Here is a 12,010-nt window from a genome sequence, read left to right on the forward strand (position 1 = left end):
TGGGAGACAGTGATTGGGCATTGTCCTGGACAACATGGCCAGTCCAGAGGAGTTGATGAAGGAGGGTTATCGCTTCAATGCTGGTGATGATGATAATCATAATAATAATAATAATAATAATAATAATAATAATAATAATAATAATAATGACTGAGGGCTGTGCTGGCGGTAGTGTAACTACCGGTAGGTCCAACCAAGCCAGAGAGGCCTCAGCTGAGGAGCACAACCAAGAGCACCTAACCCATTAGCATTATGGAGAAACAAACCCAAACGAAGTCTATACTGGCTCGGTCGTCGCCCAGGATAAAAAGGACGGCGGTGGATGCTGCTGATTCTGGACATCCATTGACAAGTGGGCTACGGAATCATCAAACCCCAAATGAACAGTCACAGAAGCGGCAGAAATACACAATGCCAGAAAACCGCACAATTATGAAATGCTACTACAAATCTGAACCTCAAAGGCGTGGCTACCAAAAAAGGATGCATCAACTGTGGAAACAAGAGTACCCTGACTCACAGATAACAGAACCCCGACTGGCTGACCAACGAAGATTCATAATCAGAAACAAAGTGTTCAGTGAAGTTGAACTTGAAGAAATCCAGAAAATTTGCAAAGTAAATTACCATCAGACCACAGCACGGACAGCAGCAGAGACTCCAGCAACACTTGGAATGGTGGAACAGATTGAACCAGAAGAAAGTGTGGAGCTTTTGCAAGAATTTCATGAACCAGCACTTGAAACATCTGCTGAACCACCAGGAACCTTGACAGCAAGACAACAAGAGCTCAAGGATAAGATCATGGCTCATGCTGCAGCAAATGCAATAAGAAAGCGGCTCCCAACTCTAAAAACAGTGCCCAAGAGACACCTGGCGCCTCTCATGAAAGATGTGAATGCAGCACTCTCCACTGTCCAAATAACATCAATTGAACAAACAAACCAGTTTGCCTACAGTGCAGCAGTGATAGTAACAGAAGAGCTTGGGCTCCTACAACCAAGGCAGCCCCAAAGAAAATCGACTGGAAAACCAAAGTGGAAGGTCAGGCTAGAGTTGAAAATCAAAAAGCTTAGATCAGATGCAAGTAACCTGAAAAATATGAAAGAGAAGAAACTGAAGAATGACAAAATCAAGCAATACCTGATCCGAAAGTACTGGCTGAACACCAGAAAAATTGAAGAAGCTTTGGAAATTGTGAAAGAACAAATTACAGCAACAGCCAGAAAAATTGAAAGGTACGAAGCCAGAATCATCCAGTACAGACAAAATCAACTGTTTCAATCAGACCAAAGACAGTTCTATCAGAGCCTGAACCAAAAAACAGACACAGTAACCATAAAGCCAGAGAAAACTGCAACAACGAAGTTCTGGAAAGAGCTTTGGGAAAACAATAAGAACTACAACAAAAACGCTGGGTGGATAAAGGAGTTTGAAGGAAAATCCTCACAGAACAAAATGGAACTGATGGAAATAACAACTGAAATGATCAGCAAACGAGTGCAAAAAGTCAAGAACTGGACATCGCCTGGTAGTGATCAACTCCATGGATTTTGGCTCAAACATCTGATTAGTTTACATGGAAAAATGGCCCAACAATTCAATGAGATGCTGCAGAAAGGAAGTATCAGTGAATGGCTAACAACTGGAAGAACATACCTGATACAAAAGGATCCAGCAAAAGGAGCAGCACCAGGAAACTACAGGCCAATAACGTGTCTGCCCACTATGTTTAAACTACTGACTGGCATCATAGCTGACAGAATTCAAGACTATCTTGAAGAAAAAAACATCTTGCCAGATGAACAGAAAGGCAACAAACGGAAAAGCAGGGGCACAAAAGACCAGTTATTGATTGACAAAATGATTCTGGAGAACTGTAAGAGCCGAAAAGCTAATCTTCACATGACGTGGATTGACTACAAAAAGGCCTTTGACTCACTCCCACACAGCTGGATCATCAAGTGCCTGGACGCCATCGGGATTAGTAAAAACGTTGGCACCTTCATTGAAAACATGATGGAGCACTGGAAAACTGAACTGTTTGTTGGAAATGAAAGTTATGGACTTGTCAACATCAGGAGAGGAATTTTCCAGGGAGACTCATTGTCCCCTCTGCTTTTCATTATTGCCATGATCCCTCTGTCAACAATCTTACAAAAAACAAATCTCGGCTACCAAACATCTAAGAATTCTCACAAAATTTCACATTTGATGTACATGGATGACCTGAAGCTATATGGGAAAACGGAAACTGAAATCCAATCTCTGACCAACACTGTCTGAATTTTTAGCACTGATATCAACATGGAGTTTGGTTTGGACAAATGTTCGACAGTGGCATTGAAGAAGGGAAAAATAATTGAAAGTGAGGGCATCAATATGCCCAATGGCCAAACAATAAGGTGTCACCAGCCAGAGGCCTATAAATATCTGGGCATATTACAGCTGGACAACATCAAGCATGAACATGTGAAAACTGTGGTCAGTAAAGAATACACACAAAGGGTCAGAAAAATTCTCAAAAGCAAGCTCAATGGAGGCAACACCATCAAGGCCATAAACACCTGGGCCATACCTGTCATAAGATATACTGCTGGCATTATAAACTGGACACAGATGGAACTGGACAATTTGGACAGAAAAACAAGAAAACTCATGACCATTCATCATTCACTGCACCCTCGCAGTGATGTTGACCGGCTGTATCTGCCTAGAAGATCAGGGGGCAGAGGACTCTTGCAAGTAAAACAAGCAGTCAAAGAAGAAGAACATGCCCTGGCAGAATATGTAAAACAAAGTGAAGAACCTGCTTTGATTGAAGTCAAAAATCAGAAACTCCTCAAAGCACAGCAGACAAAAAACCAGTACAAGAAAACCGCACTACAAACTAGAGCTGACAGCTGGCACAACAAAACACTGCATGGAAAGTTCCTTGACAAAATTGAAGGAAAAGCTGATAAAGAGAAGACCTGGCTCTGGCTCACGAATGGGACCCTGAAGAAGGAGACAGAAGGCCTGATCCTTGCAGCCCAGGAGTAAGCCATCAGAACAAATGCAATCAAGGCCAAGATCGAAAAATCAGCTGATGACCCAAAGTGCAGACTGTGCAAGGAAACCGATGAAACCATTGATCATATCCTCAGCTGCTGTAAGAAAATTGCACAGACAGACTACAAACAGAGGCACAACTATGTGGCCCAAATGATTCATTGGAACCTATGCCTCAAGTATCACCTCCCTGCAGTTAAGAACTGGTGGGATCACAAACCTGCAAAGGTTGTGGAAAATGAACACGCAAAGATACTGTGGGACTTCCGAATCCAGACTGACAAAGTTCTGGAACACAACACACCAGACATCACAGTTGTGGAAAAGAACAAGGTTTGGATCATTGATGTTGCCATCCCAGGTGACAGTCGCATTGAAGAAAAACAACAGGAAAAACTCAGCCGCTATCAGGACCTCAAGATTGAACTTCAAAGACTCTGGCAGAAACCAGTGCAGGTGGTCCCAGTGGTGATGGGCACACTGGGTGCCGTGCCAAAAGATCTCAGCCGGCATTTGGAAACAATAGACATTAACAAAATTACGATCTGCCAACTGCAAAAGGCCACCTTACTGGGATCTGCACGCATCATCCGAAAATACATCACACAGTCCTAGACACTTGGGAAGTGTTCGACTTGTGATTTTGTGAAACGAAATCCAGCATATCTATCTTGTTTGCTGTGTCATACAACGTCGCTGTGTCAATAATAATAATAATAATAATAATAATAATAATAATAATAATAATAAACGTTATTTCTAGACCGCCCTCTCTCCCCAAAGGGATTCAAGGCGGTTTAACATACATATGAAAAGGCAAACATTCAGTGCCTCAAGTGCAACACACAATATTAAAAAATGAGAAATAATAATGAGATACTTATTACCATTGAAATAATAGCAATACATTTTAAGAATAACAGTTAAACCAATAAAACATGATTTCACACAGCATATACCAATTAAAATGACTAAACTGCAGAAGGTGACAAGCATTTGTTGTAATTCAACATAGACCATAGCAGCTATAAGGTGCAGGTTGTGTTAATCCTCCTCCTCTCCGTACACTAAGGCACATAGATGTGTTTTGAACAGTTTTTTGAAGGAGAGGAGGGTGGGGCCATTTTTATTTCTTTAGAGAGGGGGTTCCAGAGGTGAGGGGTGATCATGGAGAAGGCCCCCTCTCTCATTCTCACCAACCACGCTTGTGATGAAGGTGGGACCGAAAGCAGGGCCTCCTCTGGTGACCGGAGTGCACAAGATGGGCTATGTAGGGAGATGCGATTAGACAAATGACGTCCAGAACACTGACATTTGTCCACCTGTCTTCCCAAGAGATTTGTAGGATTTTTCAGAGGCAACACTGATAGAATCATTCTAGAAGTTGAGTGTGATGTTTGTAGACGGTCCACATTTTGCAGGCATATAACAGGGTTGGGAGGACAATAGCTTTATAAACAAGCATCTTGGTATCCCTACAAATGTCCTGATCTTCAAACACTCCCTGTTTCATTCAGAAACGATACTGCATTTTCAGAACTCAAATTGTGTTGTATTTCAGTGTCAATGTTGACTTTTGTGGACAGGTAACTGCCAAGGTAGCAGAAATGGTCAACATTTTCTAATGTTACACCATTAAGCTGTATTTCTGGCATTGCAGAGGGATTGGCGACTATGCTTTCCCCTTTTTTTGTTTTAACAATATCTCCTAAAGAGGGTGCATCCTTTGCACCACTGAATACTTTTAATTGTGTACTTAGAAATCATTTCTCTTCCCATTGAGCCAATCTGTTTCATCTTTGTGCTGCCCAGGGAAGGAGACAGACATGAAAAAGGGATAGGGAGATATTTCCAGAAGGGACAATTAGGTCAGTGAGGGAAGATAGCTGAGGAAGGTAGATTCCATATTGACAAGTTTGAGAACTGTAAAACCTTTAAGTAAAACACTGAGGAGATGCAGCATATGCAATCTCAGAAGATACTGTAAATTATAAGCTTTTTGGAATTTCCTACATTTTACTGGGCAGTACTGAAGAAGAAGAGGTGTTAAGCAAATGTTTGAGCCCATTAACTTCTTCTGTGAGATTTGCAACTGGGCTCTTCCTGCATATTACCGGGAAGATTAAGGGGCTGACTGATGTGGAGAGTTCTCCCATTGATGCATATTGTAGCTGTATCATTCCATCATTGTGTTCATAGCTTCTGTAACTAGTTCATCACCTGGTGGCCAACGTTCTGTTGGAAAGCATCTCTATAGTTAGTGAGCCTGTCCTTGGATGTTAGATATGTCATCCACATCTGGGGCCCTCCTAAAAGTGTTATTATTTAGGCATACTCTGCTACAAATTGAGCATAGACTTTGGAAGCCTAGGTTGCTGCCATGCCCAGACAGCCACAAAGAAATGTGTAGAGAATATATCATGTAATCATTTACATTTCTATACTGTCTTTCATCATAGGAGATTTCAGGAAATAATATAAATAATTTTTACATGCACTATGGGGGAAAATAATACATTTTAAGTCTTTGCTATAGTTTTATGCACTGTGCATCTTTTGCTTGCTATGTATCTGATCCGTATATCACTGCCAAACCTGCTTGCAGATTATTACTTTGCTCCTTTTGATATTGCATCCAGGTTTTTTGTGTAAAGATAACAGTATCACTGGGGTGGGTTTTCTCCCTCTATGAGCACACTTTGCTTTCTGCAGACTTGGAATACTGCTCACTGCAGATTTCATTGCTTCCCCCCCCCCTAGATAATGTACATAGATGCTGGCACTTTTGAGTCATCCTTGTCATATTCCTTCCCACAGCTAAACGTTACTGTAAGAATTCAAGCCCAACCAGCAGCACAACAAGCAGTTATGCCCCTAGCAGCAGCAGCAATATGAGCTGTGGAGGAGGCAGCAGCGCAAGCAGTACCTGCAGCAAGAGCAGCTTTGACTATACCCATGACATGGAAGCCGCACACATGGCTGCTACTGCTATACTGAATCTTTCCACTCGTTGCAGAGAAATGCCTCAGAACCTCTCCACTAAGCCTCAGGATCTCTGTTCCAGGGTAAAAATATGTACATATATTATATCTATATTTCTCTATGTATATGTTATTATTACGTCAAGATATGTAACTATTTACTGCGCTAGCATATGAATCTGTGACGAATTTCAGTAGAATCTTCCAATCGTGCTCCATCTTGTTTTCTGAATATTTTTCAATGGTATCTTGTAGCTTTGCTATGCCGGTCCAGTTGCAAACATCTGAAATAATGCAGGGCATTTTAAAAACAGGCTAACATAACAAAAGCTGGCGTATTATTATTAGTTATTGTCTTAACTGATGAGATTTATTGAAAATGCACTGAATTGTCTGTATTATTTGTGTGTTTTTATATTAAGAATGATATAATGCTTTATGTAACATAATAATATCAGTACAGTAATTCATTTTATTTAAAATATTTACAAACCGCAACTTTTTTCCAAAAAAGAACTGGAGCTATAAAAAGTTATAGCATACCAAACTATTCAAAGATATCTAAAATACCGTAGTTAAGATCCTATATCCCCACTGAACTAGATTCACAGAAGCAGAAAGAGGAGATAGGAGAGGTGGCAGTGGTGTGGAAAAGGGAGCGGGAGTGTCATTGGTGAGAGAAAAAGGACAATTAACAGAATAAGATGGCTGATGCTGAGCCGCCTCTTTCTTAACATCCTGGTTTTCAGATGTTGCTGACATAAAGCAATCTGGAAAGGGTGGGGAAAGTATGGCCTGTGGCCCATTTTGAGGCCTTGGGATCTCCAACACCCAAAATGGCTCCCAGGGTGCCAAATCTTCACCAGCAGTGCATGTTAAATCCTGGTTTTAATTGCCAGGGAATTCCACAGTGAAGGGGTGAATGCACTAATGGATAATCAAATACTTTCTTGGTTGATAAGGAAAGGAGGTTATGGAAATGAGGTGTTTTAGAGCTTTTATATACCACTAACAAAGTCTTAGATTTGTCTTAGCAGTGGAAAGTAGTCATCTTTTAGTAACCCAAGCTGCCCCTCACCAGGAGAGGCCATAACTAAAACATTAACTGAAATCTTTTATTCTATATGGAAAGTAGGAAATCTGGTACAGATAAAGTGAAGTTTTGATGTTTTCTAAATATATCTAGTTATTGCAAGTCTCCCAACAACCAAGCCAAAGCATCTTTGGGAAGCAACACGAAAAGTGTTCATGTGTTCATGAATGAAAATTAAGCTAGAAAACCTGTAAGCTTAAAATCCCTCATTTTAATTTTTAAATGAATTTTCCACCCTGAGCCTAAAAGACAAGGCATGCTATACTAAAATACAAGACAACTATACTGTGTTTTTTATTATTGAGCTTGCAGATGAGTCCCGATTTTTCCCACTCCTGAGAATCTTTTCCAAGATATTGGTTGACAGCTGAAGTTTTCCATGTTGACTAGGATTGCAGGCTGGAATTAGTCTTCTTGTTAACTATCAGGCTAATTGGCTTTTCTCTAGCCTTGATGCATGTAACTGCTTGGCTATGTCTTCAAGTGCAGCCTGTGGAATGGTAATAGGAAACTCAAACTCAAACACAGTGGGATCTAAACTACAGATATATTGGTGCTCAACACATAAGGATCACCAAATAAATTAATCTATCTCTTTTGTTCATGTTCAGCAACTGACAAACAGCCTACAAAATATATATTCATCTCAGATGCATTCATCACCCACAGGTGAAGTGCACTATGGTGTGCTCATAGTTCTGTACACATGCTGCTTTATTTTTTAAAATAGTGATAACTTAATAACTTCCTGGAAACCCGAAAAAGAACTAGTGGCAAAAAGAAAAGAAAAACTTACATCAACGGTTCAGGCCCAGACTATTTGAAAAACCAAATCCCCACATAACAAACCAGCTCGAACGTTGCGGTCCGCAGAGGAGACCCTGCTCTCAGTCCCATCCCACCCCACCCCTTCTTAAGCGAGGTTGGTGAGAACGAGAGGGGGGGCTTCTCTGTGGGTGCACCCCACCTCTGGAGCTCCCTCTCTAAAGAACTAAAAATGCCCCCCTCTCTTCTCTCCTTTAAGAAGCTTCTAAAGGCCCATTTGTGCAATCTAGCTTACAGAGAGGAGGAGGACTAGTATACCTCACATGCATCCCCGCCTTGGCCCCAGTTACTTACCTCAGCCTGCAGATGTCATATATTATACTATGCTTTTAATGTATAGTGTTTTAATTTATTTGACTCCTTGTATTTATTATGTGTACTTAGTTTAACCCTTGGCTTTGGTTGTTTATAAGTTATATTAAGGTTTTTTTAATTTCATGTTTTACCTAGGTTCGATCATTTTTGGAAATTGAATTTTTGCCATTTTTGTTATCTTTTGAAAGCCGCCCTCAGATGTTATACATAAAGTGTTGTTGTTGTTGTTATTTACTAAAATAATTTATTCTGTTTTAAAATAAATGATTTTATTAACAAAAATGATTAAGAATTATGATGAAATGTGGAAATTTTGTCTTTTTATTTTGATAATTGATACGATTCTAATACAGTAGAGTCTCACTTATCCAACACTCACTTATCCAACATTCTGGATTATCCAACGCATTTTTGTAGTCAATGTTTTCAAAACATCGTGATATTTTGGTGCTAAATTCGTAAATACAGTAATTACTACATAGCATTACTGCGTATTGAACTACTTTTTCTGTCAAATTTGTTGTATAACATGATGTTTTGGTGCTTAATTTGTAAAATCATAACCTAATTTGATGTTTAATAGGCTTTTTCTTATTCCCTCCTTATTATCCAACATATTCAATTATCCAACGTTCTGCCGGCCCGTTTATGTTGGATAAGTGAGACTCTACTGTAGTTTGAAATGCGTTTTGGAGGAAGGCTATGTTTTTCCAGTTTGAGGCCACTAGATGGCTGTGTAAACAAAACCATGGAATTTTAAAAACCATGGTATTTTAAATAAACTTTGATGCTGCCTGGCATAGTTTGCCCTTTTGCAGAGAAAGACTCCCCCTTTCTTCTTTAATAATGATAAATGTATAATGTAGCCTGGAAGTGTTAGGAAGTAGTTATTAGAAACAATCTAGATGAACAAAAATAGCTTTTGTTTATATATTTTTATATCAGTTTATTTCATTAGCCTAGGGAGAGAAAGTGAACATGTAAATATAACCTGGCTAAGGAGGAAAAGGCCTAGACAACAACATTGCAAAATGTTGCATTATTTTTATATCAGTGGTTTCCTTTCTTATTAAAATCAAACTGGTACATATGGGAAGGTAAATTACCAAATTAGTTTAATGTCTTGGAAAATAGATTAGTGATATATAATTTACCTAGGTAGTAAGCATGGGTGAATTTTGTTTGTTTGTTCTTGAAAGGTCTTCTGGAAGATTTTATTGCTGTGCTCTGGGAAGAAAATAAGTTGTTAGAAATATGAAGCAAGACTCATACTGGGCTTGAAATAAGATTTCATAGGAAGGGTCGTTCTCTCTTGAAATATGAATTGCTGCATATTTCTTGGCTTTTATAACCATTTCTGTCTCTATATCCAGATATGTTATAACCTGCTTTAGCAAAAAATGAAAGGGTGGGTAGAAAAAATGGTTTTTCCCCTTTTTGCTTCACTAGCAAAAGAAAAGAAAAGAGGGAGAAGAAAATGCAGACAGAAAATGCCTCACTTTCCCTACACACTTCCTCCATCGCTGCAGGGAATGTCAGTACCAGTTTCTTTTCCCCAAGCTGAGATGATTATAAAGGAGGACTTTGTAGAGTGTAAAGGCATGTTATAACTGAATGCCTGTGATGGGATGCCTGTGATTTGAATGCATTGCCACTTTATGTGAAGGTGGCAAGTGTAGTACCAAGAGGCTTGTTGAGGGCCATCATCTACTGAAACTGTGGGTGTCATTGGTCCAGCATGGTATGCTTTTTATTAATATTTACTTGTTGTGTATTTGATTCTATAGCTGTTAGGACTTGGGGGATGAGAGAGAGATTTTCTATGGCTGATATATAGGTGATGCTTTTTAGTTATTGGCACTGTTACCTTTCAGTTGTTCAGCAGGTCAGATCAGATTCATACAGACATTAGCAATGAAAGATGGTCAAGACACTGGAATTAAAACCAGACAATGTTTTTCAGACACTTCTTACTATGTCTTTTCTTATGATTCAGTGTTGTCAAGAAATGAAATTATTTGTGGGGAGTCCCCTCTGCTTAATACATTATACAGGGGCAATGGTGATTGTGACAAGTTGAATTATATTCTTTGGTATGTGTGTTTTCTTGTCTGTTTGTTTTCTCTATAAAAAATCAGAATCCTGATATGGAAGTTGATGAAAATGGAACATTAGATTTGAGTTTGAACAAGCAGAGGCAACGAGATGGTTGCTGCGCCATTTTGACGCCGCTGGAACCAATGTCGCCCCAACAACAGGCTGTTATGAATAACAGGTGTTACCAGCTAAATGAGAGCGACTGTTGGGACTTGCCAGTGGACTACACCAAAATGAAGCCTAATACGATAGATGAAGATGATTCAAAAGAAATGAATGTACGTCTTTTTCTATGTCCAGGGCTAACCATTAATGTGGAAAACAGTAATTAATAGCAATAGATTTTTTTTTGCAAGCAACTGTGCAATTTATTACATTTTAAGATAATGTCCGATTAAATTGTCTCCCTACAGATTTCTTTTATTATTAGTGTTGCATTTCATTTTCATATTTTTATAAGTTATTTTTCAGCACGTCTGTGTGTGATTTACTAAAGTCAATTTCATAATGAGCACTGGTATAAATATCCAGTGTCTTACATATGAACTTAGCCTACCACATTCAATGATATTTCTGGAACTTTTTTGGAATGCACATACAAGAACTGCTTTCTATAGATTACAGCTTGATTCTTGTCCTTTCATGGTTAAATATTCACAATTCAGACACAATTTAGAGAAAGTGTGGAACAAAAGGTTGGCATGAAGGAATGCTATGCTCTTGCTGCTGTGAAAGTGGCAGTATAGAAAGACGGTCGTGTCTAGTTAGTTTTTTTCTAATCACAAAAAACATATTATATAAATTGTTTTAATTTGCTGCTTGAAGGACCATTGGTACTTTATTTGTGGCACTGATCTTTGTCAGATCCCAACTCTTCTTCAGCACAGTTTATAGCCATGCTTTTGTGATATAGATAAAATTTTACAGTCCCCAGTTTTAGTGTCAAAGAATTTGGTCCTGGTGCATTTTGATCAGCTGGTCTCACGTGAATTTTTCTTCAGTTGTCATATAAATCTTGCTCCAATAAATGATGGCAGCTTTTAGAAAACTTAAACAGAAACATGATAGGGAATGCTTTACGGATATTATCATTAAAATAGGTGAAATGCATAGGAGAGGATATACATGCAAAATAAGCAGAATAACTAACATTTTTGGTTGGACCACCATCTACTGGATGGTCTGGGTCAATGCATTTGAGCTCATTGAACTAAAATTTTCCAAATGCTAAATTTTCTTGAGAACAAATAAGAGCTATTAATTTATTTCCGTTATTATTGCTTTCCCCTATGTAATTAGTATCGCTTCAAAGGTAATTTATAGCCTGATTTTCCCCACATCACTGGGACTCAAAAGCAACAAACATTATTTAAAAACTAATTTTATTATATTTATTTATGCCTCGCTTCTTCTCTCCACAAGGAGACTCAAAGTGGCTTATATTAAAAGCATTTCAATACAATTTAAAAGCGTTTCAATACAATGGTTGTGATTTTTGTTGTATAACTTGTTCTTGGTAAACAGAACCATTTATCATTGGGACATTTAATTGGCTTTGATTATGTTTTTCCTGGATAACAGTCACTTTATGAGAGAGACAGTTTTTACCTATGCTTTAATTTTTTTAAAAAAAAATCATTGCATTTTG

At 38.7% G+C, this 12,010-nt stretch overlaps 1 protein-coding gene across 25 annotated transcripts in view; it reads left to right on the plus strand.

The window, feature by feature from the left end:
• Positions 1–12,010, plus strand: part of myt1l (myelin transcription factor 1 like) — a 410,971-nt gene that overhangs the window by 344,628 nt on the left and 54,333 nt on the right. For all 25 annotated transcript variants that reach the window (XM_062982592.1, XM_062982596.1, XM_062982546.1 and 22 more), the window contains 2 exons: positions 5,869–6,116; positions 10,404–10,640. In XM_062982592.1, the coding sequence (XP_062838662.1) occupies positions 5,869–6,116; positions 10,404–10,640 (485 nt within the window). The remainder of the gene's footprint in view (positions 1–5,868; positions 6,117–10,403; positions 10,641–12,010) is intronic.

Source organism: Anolis carolinensis, chromosome 1 (genome assembly GCF_035594765.1).
Source record: "Anolis carolinensis isolate JA03-04 chromosome 1, rAnoCar3.1.pri, whole genome shotgun sequence".
Classification (NCBI taxonomy): Eukaryota; Metazoa; Chordata; class Lepidosauria; order Squamata; family Dactyloidae; genus Anolis; species Anolis carolinensis.